The following is a 16,205-nucleotide window of genomic DNA, read 5'->3' on the forward strand; positions in this document are numbered from 1 at the left end:
TCTCCCCCAAAAGATCGCAGTTGGGCAGGCAGCATGAAACCCAGGCTAAGTAGAGAGAGCAAACCTCCTGAGGCCTTGAGGCACAGCCAGAGGGCCTATTGTGACATATGACATGATGGGCCGCCACCACGCCTGTCCTGTTAGGAGAAATAGCAAGGGGACAGGCAGAGGAAAACCTCCCTCAGGAGCCAAGGAGATCTGCCCCACCGGCCCCAGGGTTGCCAATTTTCCATCTTTGGCAGAAGGGCTGGGGGCCTGGGGAAAAAAGCCCGCCTATGGGAGCAGACCTCAGCCATGAGAAAGTTCAGGACACCCCCGCCGGCGATGGCTCCCCACCACAGTCTACCCCCAGGTTTAAAACGGCAGCGGCCAGAATTCGCCCCAAGGGCCCAGCGGTGGGGATTGACCTGGGCACCACCTACTCCTGCGTGGCAGTCTGCCAGAGGGGGAAAGTTGACATCATCGCCAACAACTATGGCAGTCGGACCACCCCCAGCTGCGTGGCTTTTACTGACAGGGAGCGGCTGGTGGGAGAACCGGCAGAGATGCAGGTAGGCCTCAGCCCAGAGAACACGGTCTTTGGCGTGAAGCGGCTGATCGGCCGCAGGTACGAAGACTCTTTGGTGCAGTCCGACTTGAGTCACTGGCCTTTCCAAGTGGTTGACGGTGGCAGCGGGGTGATCAAAGTGCAAGTGTTGTACAAAGGGATGGAGAAGTCTTTCTATCCAGAGGAAATATCCGCGATGGTGCTCTCCAAGCTGAAGCAGGTGGCTGAGGCCCACCTAGGCCGTCCAGTCACACAGGCCGTCATCACAGTCCCAGCTTACTTCAGTGACGCCCAGCGTCAGGCCACCATAGATGCTGGTGCGATTGCGGGGCTCCAGGTGCTGAGGGTCATCAACGAGCCTTCTGCAGCCGCCATCGCCTACGGCCTAAATGACAGCAGCCAACGGAAGAGGAAGAGAAACATCCTCATCTTCGACCTTGGCGGGGGGACCTTTGACATCTCTGTCCTCACTGTCCAGGATGGCATCTTTGAAGTGGTGGCTACGACTGGAGACACACACTTGGGAGGAGAGGATTTTGACCGACGGCTGGTGGACCACCTCACCCAGGAGTTCAAAAGGAAACATAAGGAAGACCTCAGCCAGAGCAAGAAGGCGAAGCAGAGGCTGAAGGTGGCCTGCGAAAAGGCCAAGCGGACACTGAGCTCCAACGTCACAGCCATCATCTCCATTGACTCCCTCTATAAGGGGGTTGATTTCCACACGACCGTCACCAGAGCCAACTTTGAAGACCTGTGCTCTGACCTCTTCCAAGCCACCTTGCATCATGTGGAGAGGGCCTTGGAGGAGGCTGGGATCAAAAAGTCCCAGGTTGATGACATTGTGCTCGTTGGGGGGTCCACCCGCATCCCCGCGATCCAGAGGCTTCTGTCACAGTTCTTCGATGGGCAGGACTTGTGCAAGGCCATCAACCCAGATGAGGCAGTGGCTCACGGAGCAGCCATTCAGGCGGCCATCTTGACAGGCCACAGGTACCAAAACTTGCAGAACCTGCTCCTCTTGGACATGACTCCTGTTTCCTTAGGGCTGGAGACGGTAGGAGGCGTGATGGACGTCGTGGTCAAGCGCAACTCTCCAATCCCGACCAAGGAAACCAGGAATTTCTCCACCACCGAGGACAACCAAAACAGCCTGTTCTTGCAAGTCTACGAAGGAGAGCGGACACTGACCAAACACAACCGGCTCCTCGGAACCATCACGCTGAATGGCCTCCAACCTGCTCAGCGCTGCATGCCAGTTATCGTGGTCACCTTCCACATCGACTACAATAATATTCTCACCGTGTCTGCTATGGAAAGGTGCACGGGCAACCACAACCAGCTTACCATCACAGACACACGGGGCCGGCTGGACAGGGAAGAGATGGAGCGCATTGTTCACGAGGAGGAAGAGTACCGTGCTCAAGAAAAGGCTGAGCAAGAAAAGGTAGAAGCCTTGAACTCTTTGGAGTCCAGCACCCTCCAGCTGAAGAGGGTGGCTGTAGAGGAGAAGACTCTGGATGACCGAGCGAAGCGGAGGGTCCTTGAAATGTGCGAGGAGACTGCCGCTTGGATGGAGGGCAACCAGCGAGCCCCAAAGAAGGAGTACGAAGAGCGAAAAAGGGAGCTGGAGGATGTCTGCTATTCCATCATCACATACTTCAGCATGGATGGAGAGAAACCTTCAGAGGAGGAGGGAAGAAAAAGCAAAGCCTAGCTCCAAATCTCTGGGTAGATTGTGAGGCACATTAAAAGGAAAAGGAAGTGGGTCGATGGGAATATTTCTGCTTTGTACTTCCAGGTCAGGAGGGGAGGCATTTGGGACTGTCAACAGTAAAGAATACAAGCAAAATGTTGCAGCTTATCCTCACCCCCTAACTTTCCCTGGAGCAACGTCCTCTAAAAAATACTTGGGCTTTTTTTTAAGGGTGCTGTGAAATTATTTGCCAGGAACCTTAAAGTCTCCCCAACTTTCTAGCATAGCTACAATATCCTGGGATTCTAATTCAGTGTAGAAGTTTCTAGAAACTGAAGAGAGTAACTTTCATTCTCTGACTTTCTTTCCCACGCACCCACCCACCCACTCACTCTTCCCCTCACCCTCTTTTTCAGGCTGTCTGGGACTTACCATGGAATGTGTCAGTAGGCAGGGCAGTTCAACTATTTGAGGGCTAGAAACTTTGATGGGCTTGTTCACAAGACTGGCATGGGTTGATTGGAAAGGCCTTGATCGAGAGGGTTTGAGAGGATGGTCTTTTTGTCCCTCAGAACTGATAAGCCAGCTGTTTTATGGAAAGAAAAATCAGCCCCACAATTACCACTTCGGTCTAACGATATTGCATAAATTGATAATAATGGAAAACTAGGGGAGATGATCCTGCTGGCATGGATTTGGTATCAAATATTACATTTTAATACTTTCCTTTGGCTCTAGAATACATCATGCAATTATTATTAGTAGTAGTAGTAGTAATATCAACAACAGCAACAACAACAACAATACCTCAAGAATGAGGTGCTATGCAATGATTAAATTAAAAGTGACAGATCCCTGTACAGTCTAATCTAGCTTTCCCCAGATATTTCAGGCCCCCTGACCCCCACCAGCTTGGTCAATAATGATGGTGGGAATTGTCATCCAACAGCATCCAGAAGGCACCAGGCTGGGGTAAAGGCTGATCTAATCTAGTTGGGGATGGGCCAGCGCAGTGGCAGAGCACCTGCTTTGCATGCAGAAGGTTCCAGGTGCAGTCCCTGGCATCTGCAGGCAGGACTGGGAATGTCCCCTCTCTGAAACCTGGAGAGCACCTGCCAGTCAGTGTCGACAACACTGAGCTAGATGGACCCAATGGTCTGACTCACCATATGAGCCCTGAGTTGCAAGAGAGCTTTTGGGGGTCTTCGAGGGCCAACCCTCCGTTGATGGGGCGTGCGAAGGGGTGTCCCAATAGGACCAGCCTCCACATGAAATGACCCTCTGGTTTTTTCCTGTTTCGCTTGCAGCTCAGAGATGCTCCATGGCAGCTTCTCAGGGTCCCCACACTGGGGGAATGGATCTCAAGAAGTCTCCCCTGAAGGCAGAGAGTTTTGGGGTACAAGTGGCCAGGGAGTAAGGGGGAAGGTGAGAGGACAGGCCTTTCCGTCACGTCAGGAGGTCATCATTGCAAGCCTGCCACCTCTTGCAATGTCAACTTGCCAGGCAGTTGTGGGGCTGGCCCCGATCCTTGGCGCAGGATGCCTACAGGAGGAGGGGCCTAGGAGGAGCCAAGACAAACGAGCTGGCATCTCCGCCACAGTTTCTGAGCCACAAATTACCATGCGTGCCGCTTCCCCCGGCGGTAATAGGCTTTAATCACTGTGAAGTCATTTGATTTCCCTGTACTGCGATTTGGCTTTAATTAATGGCCACTTACAGGAACGGAAAGGGGAGGGGGCGTGCTTAGGGTGGGATGTTCTCCCCCCCCCTCTCTCTCTGACTTCAAGAAGATGAATAACGTTTGAAGAGTCCAGACGGACCGGGCCAGAAATATGGCTGGTTAGAATTCCTCCGGGGGGGGGCTGAATGCAGCCCTAATACCAGGATTGGCACATTTGGAAGGGGGGAAGGAGTGCCGGATTCATAGGATATCAGCAGGCTGCCAAGACAGCTCTTGTACATCTGCACAAGTGCAGGGAACACAGACAGCAAATGTGGCATTTGCTTCAGAATTTAGCATCCTACAGATTTCCTTGGGGGGGGTTAGCATCGTTTTACAGCCCTCACCACTGCGTTCTTTTTCTTTTAAGCAAGATTCTCACCCTCATGGTTGTGTCCTTTTTTGGGGGGAAAGGCAAGTTTCTAGTCCTCATAGCTGAGTTCCTTTTTTAAAAATATAAAAAATACAATTTTAGCCCATATTATTTCTTTTTTTAAAAAAAGCATGTTGTGAGCCCTATTTAGTTTATTCAAAAATTCAGTTTACATTTAAAGCTGAATCTATCAAATTCACACTTTCCAAAACAATATGAGAACTGAAACAAAGCCAGCCTTTGAAATTCACACTTATCTGAATTTTGCAATACAAAATTGCAAACCAACCAACCAATGTTTACATCTATCAGGGGAAAGTGTGCATGAAAATATATTTGTGAGAATCCTTCAAAATTCTCATGCCCCCAAATTTTGCAATGTATTTCTCCAGCCAAGTAATGGGTACAAAAAAGCATACGCTAGGGTAAAGTGTGCATAAAAAATTAGTGAAAATAACATACAAAAATCCATTTTATCAGGTTAAAATGCTTGCAAAAAATGTGCACATTAGTCAAAACTGCCTGCAAAAAATGTGTATTAGGAGAAATCCATGCCAAAACGCTGAAGAATTTTCATGAGATTCTTTTTTAAAAAAAATTGCAGATTGCTGAAGAAATGTGGAGAACTGAAATTTCAGATTAGTAAAATGAGAAACTGAGAGGATCGACAGATCTTTCCATTCCTATGTAGCCCTCATGGCTGTGTGTGTTTTAAAGTGCCATGTCCTTTTTTCTGGCCTTGTATTCTTTTTGTTGTTTTAAACATATTTTTAGCTCTCATTTCTTTTTTTAAAAGCATGATGCTAGCCCTCATGGCTGCGTTTCTAGTTGTCATGGTTATGTTCCTTAAAAAAAAAAAAAGCATGGTTCTAGCCCTTGTGGCGACGTACTTTTTTCTTTTCAGCACATTTCTAGTCCTTATGGCTACATTCGTTTTTTGAAAACACGATTCTTCTAACCCTTGTGGTTATGCACTTTTTTTCCTTTTAAGCAAATTTCCAGCCCTATTGCTTTACTCATTTTTTTAATAAAGCAAGTTTCTAGTCCTCGTGGCTGTGAAGATGTCCTTGAAAGTGTGTGGGCAACCTCTACTGCAATCTCAGTTGCTGAATAAGCATTCCAGGGTCAGGAAATGTCAGGCTTTCAGGGCCCTTCCCTTTTGATTAGGAAAAACCAACAAAATTATCCAAAAATTCTATAATAAATGTTGCAAAGAGGAAATACGCAAATTATGAATATATACAGAATGCGGTTGCAGCCGCTAGCTTTAGATGACAACATGTATCCCTTTTGTCCTTTCAAAATGTGGTAAACTGACCCCGCTGTGTTTGAGGGCCTGCTCCTTGTCATTCTGCTGAGCCCTGCCTTGACAGCACCATCGCATGGGGGCTATCGCTAAAGGTGATCATCCACCAGGGCACTAACATGGAACCTCCTCATCCAGAAGCAGTGTACCAGCTACTTGGGACAAACAAGAGGACCGGAAACCCTCACCTGTATGACCTGCTTGCAGGCATCTGAATGAATGTTCCAGGGTTGGAAAACGTTGGAAGACTGGAGCAGAGAGACCTTCTGAAAAAAGGGATTTCTCTCCCGGCTTTGCGCCCACCTATAATGACGCCTTCCCCCGGCTGCCCCCACTGCCATGTCTGTGCTAAGACTATGAGCCGCTCTCTGCCTGCAGCCTGCGAGCTGCTTGCTCTTGAGAAGTATCCCCATGTGAGTCAAACAAGGGGTGAGAAGTAGACACCCTCCCCAAGCGGGGCCCCTTCTGTCAACAGGCCGTGAGCTCACCAAGTTGCTCGAGGTGTCCTCCTCTAGATGGGTGGGCCTCCCAGTACAGGAAGTTTGCCGAGGCCAAAGGGTTAGAGGAGAGGGCTTGCTTGGGGGCGACTGGGGCATGCTGTTGAGTCAACAAGAGGTCAGGTTTATTAAATTCCTCCAGAGGACTGTAACTGAGAGAGAAGAGGCATGAGGGGAGAGGAGGAACTGCAGAGTCTCTCCTTTGAGTGCCATAGATTTTTCTACTTCTTCACGTGTTAATTCATTGACTCAGAAACTCAGAGGAGCCTGGCTGCTGGATCCAGGTCAAAAGACCTCCCCAAGCAGCAGCATAGCGGCAAATCGAGAAGTGAAGGGTCGCTTCATGATAGTCACAGCCACACACACCTATTTTTTGCTGCTGAGGGGAGAAGACTCTTCTCAGTAGCTGATTCACCTCCTTTCACTCTGCTCAGCTCCAATCAGCAGGAAAGGGCAAGGAAGCATGTTAGAAGAGTCTTCTCAGTGGCTCACACACTCCCCTTTCATCCCAATTGGCTTGTAGGATGCTGGAGACAGAGGAACCCTGGTGGGACCCTGCTCCCAAAAAAGGGTCTAAGACCCCCAATGACTACACCCCTGCCCTCTAGTCCAGCATGCTTTTCTCACAGAGGCAAATCAGAGCTGGCAAGCAGGACCTGAGTGAGAGACACCAAAACTCACTTGGTGACCCTGGACCACCGAAGGAGTTACTGAGCGCAGTATTGCTGTTTGCTGTTAGGCTAATCGCGACTTCCTCTACGTTTGCTGCCGCTGGCTAAGTTAAGATCAGATGGGTGTGTGTGTAGGGGGCGGGGATTTTCAGTGAAGATATGGAACTGGTATACGCCTCCCTCACTCTGCCACAACCCCACACTGCCCAACCCAGGCTGACAACAGAGCCAGGAGGGAAGGTGTTAATGGCCAGCTTGAGGTTGTCAGGCTAGCTTCGCCTGTTTGCCTCCATGATTCAAAGAGATGGGACAGACTGTTGATCTCGCTTTCACTTTCCCTTTGCACCAGATCTGGCAGAGAGAGAAAGCGAGGGGGGGGGGTCTGTGCAGCAGAGGAAGCAGTAAGGGGTGTAGAAGAGAGACCCCCCCAAAAAATGTCAATGGTATTCTTTCTTTCCTCTTACTACAAATTGGGGGAAGATCCAGCCCCAGGATCAGGTACCTCTGGATCTATGGAATTCTGCAGCACAAAAGTGTATATATAAAAAAAGGAACACAGCCATGAGGGCTGGAAACTTGCTTAAAAGAAAAGGTATGGCCATGAGAGCTAGAAACTTGCTCTTTTTTTAAAAAAAAAAAGCGGAATGCAGTAATGTGGGCTAGAACCTTTCTTTTTTTTAAAAAAAGGAATGAAGCTATGAGGGCTAGAAACTTATCTAAATGAAAAAGAATGGCAGTAGGGTCTAGAAACTTGCTTAAAAGAAAAAGTATGTGGCCACAAGGGTTAGAACTGTGCTTTTAAAAAAGAGTATACACATGTGCTAGAAGAAACTTGCTTTCATGGAATCATGGAGTAGTAGAGTTGGAAGGGGCATCTAAGGCCATCAAGTCCAAACCCCTGCTCGATTCAGGAATCAAACTTAAAGCATCCCCGACAGGTGCCTGTCCAGCTGCCTCTTGAATGCCTCCAGTGTTGGAGAGCCCACCACCTCCTGAGGTCATTGGTTCCATTGTCATACCGCTTAACAGTTAGGAAGGTTTTCCTGATATTCTGCTGAAATCTGGCTCCCTGCAACATGAGCCCATTATTCCGTGTCCTGCACTCTGGGATGATCGAGAAGAGATCCTGGCCCTCCTCTCTGTGGCAACCTTTCAAGTAGCTCAAGAGTTTAAAACACTTTAAAACACACACAGTCAACATGCTTTTTTTTTAAAAAAAAGGAACATGGACATGAGGGCTAGAAGCATTTTCTGGTAGGGCTTCTCTGCCCTTCAAAAAGCAGAAATTCAACAGGTTCCGCTTTGTTCTTCAGGAGGATGCAAGAAAGCAAGATGTGCAGAGGTTGCTTTCATCCCCTTCTGCTTCTGAACTTCCCAGCTGGAGCGGAATGAAAGCCTGACATGGACATGACGGGTCCTCAGCCTGTCCCAACAACAACTCATCTCTTCTTCCTTAATGCTGATCTATTTATTTATTTATACCCTGCTTTTCTGTTGCAAACAGCAATGCTTTGGGCAGACTGCAACATATTAAAACAGAATAACACGATTAAAAAAAAAAACCTCTAGAAAGCAAACACATGTTCTCCAAACCAGACTTGTTTCAGTGGCTTGTGGCGCAGAAATCTCACCATTCCCGTATGTGACGGACAGGCTGCTGCGTGCTTATAAATTATCACCCGCGCTAGAAGGCGCAGTGAGAGAGAGAGAGAGAGCGCGCTGAAGAACTCGCATCACATTGACTACAAATTAGCAATTTTTGCGAGAAGGAAATGCTAGTCGTGGTGGGGAATCTTTAAAAGATGCCGATCTGTCTGACTTAATTGTATAGTAGGTATTTCCATTCAGGCAAGGAGAAGAATGCCTCCGTGAAAATATGAAGTCTCTGTTTTTTAAAGAAACAGAAAAAAGAAACTTAATTGACAAGGCGAATAATAAAAAGGGCCCGCCGCCAAGCTGTTGCAGAACTGACAGAGAACGAAGCACTCAGAATCTTACCTTTTCACGTGTGTGAATGCTACACCTCTCGAGAGCAGGAAAGAAAAAAAAGGTAATTAATAATAACAACAAGAACAATAGGCGGTATTCAACTAATGCATCCCATCAGTGCAAGGATTTCCGCTTGCACAATAGAGCCGCCCCCTCTCCTGCCCTCCCAACGTGCACCCCCTAAATCTGTTCTAAGGTTTCCCCCAATCCTCTGGAGCAGATCTAGGGAAAGTGCAGAGTGCACACAGAGGAAAGAGAGGGGAGTTTTGTTGTGCAAGTATAAATCCTTGCATTGAAGCGATGCGTTGGATGGATGCCACATTATCATTATTATCATTATTATCATTATTATCATTATTATTATTAATCTACAGAACTGCACTCAGGTCCTGCTTGTGGGCATCCAAAGAGTCATTTTGGTTGGCCTAGATAGGCCTTTGAGCTAATCTAGCAGGAGTTCCTCATGTGTTCTTATTAACCAAGATAGTAAACAATGGAACCTCCATTATCAGAGGCAGTCTATCTCTGCATACAAGCCACTGAGTAACAACATAAGGAGAGTGTTGTTGCCCTTGTATCTTGCTTCTGGTGGGATGCTGGACTAGACAGACCAGCTGAAGGGCTCTTCATGTTTTTCTTCGGTGTTCATAAACAAAGAAAAAAGGCCAGCCCCTCATTTTTTTCCCCATGAATGGGGAGTCTGTTGTGCTGAGCTTCATTCTGAACAACGAAACACTGCTTTCCCCCTTGTTAACCACTCTGGGAAGGTGCCATGCCCGAACACATCCACTGAAGAAATAAACCATAGCTTGCTAAGATGACAATGCATTGCCAAAACTAAACAAAAAAGGCACAGATTTCCATACAATTTACATGTGCTAATAATTTAGATGCACAGATGCACATTGAGAAAGAATTACTATAATTTAAACAGAAATACAGTGCAGCTCAGCAGAGTGGAGAAGAAGGCTGTGACCAGGGCTGCAGGCATGCCCTACATCGATAGTGCATGGCTTCCCTCACAGAAACCTGCAGAGCTACAATTCCCAGCAGCCTTAACAAACTGCAGTTCCCAGGATTCTTTGGAGGAAGCCATGTGCTTTCAATGTAGGGTGTGCACACAGTCTAGGTGGCCAAGGTGCCTGCTCCGTCTGCTGTCCAGGTGCTAGCTCCTGATCGGCAACGTCAACCCCTCCCCCAGCATTCTCTCCTCTTAGGGTTCGCAATCTTTCAGGCCGGTGGTCCATCTCATTCCGCATCCTGTCCTCACGGTGGCCAACCAGATGTCCCAAAGAGAAGCGTGCATGGAGGACTTGAGTGCAACGGCAGCACCCTCCCCACTAGCAACTGGCTTCCAAGGGCATACTACCTCCAATGGTGGAGGTAGAACATCTGGACCAGGCAGCCTTCTGATCTAGGTCTGAAAGACCTTCAGAGAGAAAGCACCTTCAGATAGGGGACTCTCCGCTGACAGCCCTGCCTTCTGCAAAACAGAATAGGCTTGCCCCATCACAATGTGGATTTACTGGGTAGGGCTCCCAGAGAGAGAGAGAGAGAGAGAGAGAATTGAGCACCAGCATCTTTCCGGAATTAGCCAGAGCCACTGCCATTACTCTGTGTTCTCTTTTAAATCGCAGGTTCGGCCATCCATTCTACTGGAGCAATTTTGGCACACGGCCTCTAACGTGGCTCTTGAGTAAAGCTGGTCGCCGTCAAAGGCTCAGCTTGTAGACCATCCATCACCGCTAATACCCTTTTCATCTTCTCATTCATGCACGTCAGAGAGAAGGGGGGGGTAGACACATATTGCCAGCCATTATTCAAGAGAAAAGAGAAGGTAGCAATTAAAGCTATTCAATAAATAAATTAGAAGAAAGCAGCCTGTTTAGACTACTTTGGAAGCCAGATCTAAGTCTCAGGGGAATCTGCTTGTTCCCCACAATGATGCCTCCGACACTTTCCCCAAGGCGTGTTACTTATTCCGCCTAGAAAACAATACCCTCCTACTTGACAGTGCCCTGGGGCTTTCCCCTATTGTTAATATGGTGGGCAGGGGCAGCAGGTGGCTTCATGCCAGTGGGACAGTGGAATCCACTCCGGATTTTAGTCCGACCTGTCAAGGAGCTGTCTATGGTGCTTCTGGAACACAGTTTTTATAACATAAAAACTGGATTGTATGGAGTCTTTCGACTGCTAATGGAGGATCAAACCCACCCAGCTGTCCCATGCGCTAATGCTACAGGCCTATTCTGCAGGGTGTAGGGGCCTCCTGCCTCCCCAGTCCTCAAGCGACCACTGTCCTCTCACCACCACCATGCACACCCTCCTGCCCGGGCTCTCACAGCTAGCCACGTTCCGAGGCTTCAAAGCCCTGCTACCCTGGGATAGTTGACGATAATGGACGCCCAACTCTGGCCCATGACGCAAAAGATTCTCTGACTAGTTCTTCATCCATTTTAGGATGCAGCATTAGCATTTTTAAATAGGTTCTGGGGCTTTCTTCACAATCGACTCCAATAAAACCCATATTTATCCCTCCTCCCCAAAAAATACCCCATCCCACAGCCTGCAGGAAACTGAGCCTGTCAATCTCTGCCCGCCTCTGATGGGTGCTTGTTAAATGGGGGTCAGCCAGTCCCCAATCCCTGTACCCTGACGTTCACGTCGCTAGGCAACCCACATGACAACGCTCTCGGCTGCCCACCCACCACAACTCCCCCCCCCGTCCACCCACTCGTTCTGCGGGACCCAGCAGACGTTTCTTAGCCGGCTTGTCTCTGTTGACGCAGCTGTTGTTCAACATGAACCCAATTAAAAACGGGTTGTGACCTCCTCTCCCCCAGACCCGTTTTATTAAGGGTGTCTTCCAAATCCTCCTCTTCCTCGCTGTTTCTCTCTTTCCCTCATTCTTTCCCCAACTCCGCTGGAGGCGGTGTTCACCTTGCTCCTGGGCGATGAATTCGAGCCCTGTTTCGGGGGCTTTTCTCTTTTTTAAAGGCCAGGATTGCAAATTAGCTCTTTGAGAAGCGGGTCACCCCAGATGACCCCATGCCAGGGGAAGTTCCATCTTTTAGGACAAGCCCTTGGGCTGGCCAAAGAATTCCTGCTCTCTCCTCTGCCTGTCCAACACCATTCTTATCAAGTCAGTTCACTATCATCATCATCATCATCAGTAGTAGTAGTAGTCCAAATGTGGATGCAAGTGTTTTATTTGTGTCTGTTGGTTTTTGCATTGTTGTTAGATGCCTTGGACATGATCCATGAAAAGGGAAGATGTGAAATCATGTCCTGTATTCAATTCACTTCTTACCCAGAGTTAGGGATGGGAAGCATTGGTTGGTGCTGGTTCAAAAACATTCCGTCAAACTGACAGGCTGGTATCGATTTGAGTTTGTTTGTTGTCCACTAGCTGCTGTTTTTACCAATTTTTTTTCCCCTTTGCAAAAAATATTGACAGTAATATTGATGATTTAAAGGACACACCAATATTTTGAAAGGCAATATCAATAAATGAAAGGAAATATTGATAAAATTATCAATATTTTAGAGGCAGTTTTTTTAAAAAAAAAAAAACATTTTCGAAAATAGCCGCGGAAGATCACTACATAAAACTCTGATCCACGATGATAGAGAATAAGTGAATTAATTGAAAATTTGGTACCAAATCCAAATTGGGCAGAATTATAGCACATCCTTACTCAGAGTGGACCCCTTGAAGTTAATGACTGTTACTAACTTAGGTCCCTTTTAATTTCAGTGGGTGTACTTTGAGTAAAAGTTAATTGAATACAACCCATTAATGAGAATAATAGTAAGAAGAATGATCACATTTCACACACAGTTTATTTCACCTCATCTCACTCAGCCAACTTTCCTTTTGCTTACTTCACAGGTGCAACAACAACAACAAGGAGTTGCAACAGGGCAGCAGCAAGGGTTGCAAGCCTGGGAACTAATCTATGAGGTGCGGAACTAGGCTGAGGGAGAAATTCAGTTAAGTTTGCATTTAAAGGCGAACCTATTAAATTTGCACTTTCTGAAACAATATGTGAACAGAAACATAGCCATCTTGCAAAATTCTCATGCCCCCAAATTTTGCATATGGTAGGGTAAAGTCTGCATAAAAACATGTGAGTGAAAATAACATACAAGAATGCATTACGTTAGAGGGAAATCCTTTGCAAACATGTGTATATTAGGCAAAATTGCATACAAAAATGTGTTTATTAGGAGAAATCCGCACTAAAGCTGAAGAATTTTTTTTATTTTAAAAAATTGCGCTGTGCAGCAGAAATGTGGAGAATTTAAGACTGGAAAAATGAGAAACTGAGAGAATAAAAACTGACAGCTCTATCCATCCCTAACTGTCTGTTGTAGCTATTCAGTGGGTTGTTGGGTAGATCACTTGGGGCAGGCACACAAACACACACACACACACACACACATTTGCATCTCTACATCCGCTGTTTGCCTATTAGACTCCCCTTCAGCAACGCTTCCTCGGTGAACCCACTCAACCCAATAATCCGCGAGTTGACTTTTGGAGCAACAAGGTATCATTCAACACTGGCCCCCAAAGAGTTAGACCCCTTTGCTTGGCTTCTCTTCGCCATAGAATAACCTTTTCACATAGCATGTGGCTGCTGACCGCAAACTTACCCCCAAATGATTGATCCCTCTCCAGCACCCCATGTTGTGTTCTGCGGCCAGCTCATTAGGAAACAGAATCCCCTCTTCCACCGGCCCCCCAATCCGCCCCCCAGAGTGTGTTTGCTCTCAAACAGAAACCTTCCACGCCGATCACGTTAGAGCCGGATTGCCTTGATATCTGCGGAGAGCTCCAGGTGGAGAAGCCGGATGAGAAGGGCATTCAGCTTTATCTGCTGTGCATGTGGCACTGTGCAATTTGGCATCCGCTGCCAAAGTCAGACCTGTGAGGGTCATCCTCTCTTTTGTCCATCCAGGTCTTCCTCCTTCCTTTCTTGGCAATGAAGGCAATATGTTTGACGGCACATACCAGGGGCAGCCCTCCAGATCTCGTTGGACTCCAACTCCCAGCAGCCCCAGCACCCGGCATGGCCCAAAGGTCAGGGGCAATGATGGGAGCTGTAGTCCAGCACCTGGAGGGCACAGCCTTGGCCACCTCAGGGCCCGCCAGACACCTTCGTTGCGTCCTTGTCTCCATTTTGCAGGCTGCTGAGAAATTTAAGTGGCAGATGCTCGGTCCATCCGGCTTGGTGTTGTCTACACTGACCGTCAGCGTCTCTCCAGAGTTACAAGACAGTGGGTCTCGTCCCAGCCCTGCCTAGAGATGCCGCCTCTGTGGGATTGAACCCGGGACCTTCTGCATGCAAAGCAAGGGCACTGCCACTGAGCTACTGCCCTTCCCCTGATTTTGAGCTACCGGATTTTGAGCTGGGTGAAAACCAGTTTGAACCGATGCAAGCCGCTTTGAACCCCTTAAAAACCAGGAGTCAGCAGCAGCCACTCTCTCTCTCTCTCTATCTATGACTGGCCTGGAAATGGCATCGCATAAACCACTTTGAAGTGGTTTTGTGGCTTCCGCCTGGACTCTGGTCTCTGTTAAGACAGAGTTGGGGAAACGTCTAGGCCTGGGGGCCAAATGAGGCCTTCTATTTGGCCCTTGGGACTCTCTCCACGCCACACCCCTCCCTAGCCACACCCACTCTGTCCAGGCCACACCCCTTGCTGGCTGTCCTTGGCAGACTCCTCCCACAGCTCAACCCAGACCTCATTTCTCTATGCGTTGCATTAAGAAGCCCGCAGAGCAAATGACTCCAGATCATTCCTCTAGTGAGCAAAGTTCAAGGAGCAGTTTTGGAAGAGAAGAATGGCGGGGGGGGGGCAGGGAGAAGTGCAAGATTTATTGACAAACAGGTTGACACAAGCAGGCAGCCAGCTACGCCTAAAGACTCCTGTTCCCTCTAGGTTTAGCTATCAATATGATATGATCAAAGTGTGTCAGGAAATTCACAACAACAAAACCCCAAGTTTGTCAATAAATCTCCTTGTTGTGGTGGTCTTTGCAGTATCTCGCTTGTTTCACAATGCACCCTCCCCCTCCCGGCATTAAAATATGCCAGCCAGTTTGCCTGGATCCAGCCTAAAATAGGATTAGAGAAGACTAGAATGTCGATTCAGTTTGTATTTCAAGCCGAATCTATCAAATCCGCACTTTCCAGAACAATATGAGAAGCGAAACGCAGCCATCCTTCGAAATTCACACTTATTTGAATTTTGCAATGCAGTTCTCCAGAGTTTACAAAAATGCACATGTAAGGGGAAAGTGTGCGTAAAAACAAATATATGAGTGAAAATAACATACAAAAATGTATCACATGGTGAGAAATTGCTTGCAAAAATGTGCCCATTAGTCAAAACTGCCTGCAAAAATGTGTTTATTAGCAGAACATCGCAATAAGTTCTGGAGAATTTTCATTAGGGTTTTTTTTAATATAAAAAAGCACACATTGGTGGAGAACTGAATTTAAGATAGGAAAAACGAGAAACTGAGTGAAAAACTGACAGATCTTTCCATCCCTAGTACGGATAAGGGACAAATTAGGCTTGGTTCACAGTTTAATTTCATGCAAACCTACCTGCCTAATTCACACTCCCTGAAACAATGCATGAATTCAAAAACAGTTCTCCTTCAAAATTCACACTCCTCAGTGCCAACTCTCTACTCCCCTCCAAAAAAGTGTACAGAAATGTGTACATTAAGAGAAAGTGGACATAAAAATGTATATATTAATTTTAAAAAATGTACAGGAAAACCTGATTAAACTAGGGGAATTGGCTTGCAAAAAATGTGTGTGTTGGGTAGAGTGCCTCCTGTCATGTCTGGGTACACTGCCTCTAAATATGGAGGCTTGATTAGCGCTTGTGGCTTAGAGCCTGCAACGGAGAAGGCAAAGTAGGAAGTGACCCACCACTAAAAGGATCAGAGATAGACGGGCTTCTGGCAAGTTGCATTCTGTTTCCGGTTTGTTTGCTTTTTGACTCCATAAAAATAATATTGACCAAGAGTTTTAGCGTTTTAAACATTTTCACTCCCCCACTCCCCCCCAATTCCTGGTCTCTCTCCCTTGAACAATTCTTGCCTGTCTGTCTGTCTCTCTCTCTCTCTACAAGCTAGGCTGGGCGGTCCCCCCCCCAGTTCTTCTCTTTTGGATATTCTCACAGATGGCGCCACTAATTATCTGCCCGCAACACACTCCTGTTCTCCCAGAATAAAACCGAATGGGCTAATGTTTGAAAAGAGCTGAGGAGAAAGGTGGAGAGAGAGAGAGAGAGACTGCCTCAACAATCCCCAATTTTTTTATGCGGAGGTGCCATAGATTGGAAATCCACGGCGATGGAGGTCCAAAATAGGTCCAAAACATGCA

The 16,205-nt window shown here is 47.4% G+C and overlaps 1 protein-coding gene across 1 annotated transcript; it reads left to right on the forward strand.

Moving 5' to 3' along the window:
- The first annotated feature begins 275 nt into the window (after positions 1-275).
- LOC133375163 (heat shock 70 kDa protein-like) lies at positions 276-2,261 on the forward strand. Its single transcript, XM_061606725.1, has one exon. It carries the CDS (start codon positions 276-278, stop codon positions 2,259-2,261), a length of 1,986 nt encoding a protein of 661 aa, XP_061462709.1.
- Positions 2,262-16,205: the final 13,944 nt, after the last annotated feature.

The sequence above is a fragment of the Rhineura floridana genome, chromosome 22 (genome assembly GCF_030035675.1).
Source record: "Rhineura floridana isolate rRhiFlo1 chromosome 22, rRhiFlo1.hap2, whole genome shotgun sequence".
Lineage (NCBI taxonomy): Eukaryota > Metazoa > Chordata > Lepidosauria > Squamata > Rhineuridae > Rhineura > Rhineura floridana.

What these genes read in the sequence shown, in the direction of transcription:
- LOC133375163 (XM_061606725.1), top strand. Translation starts at nt 276, where the DNA reads ATGGGAGCAGACCTCAGCCATGAGAAAGTTCAGGACACCCCCGCCGGC.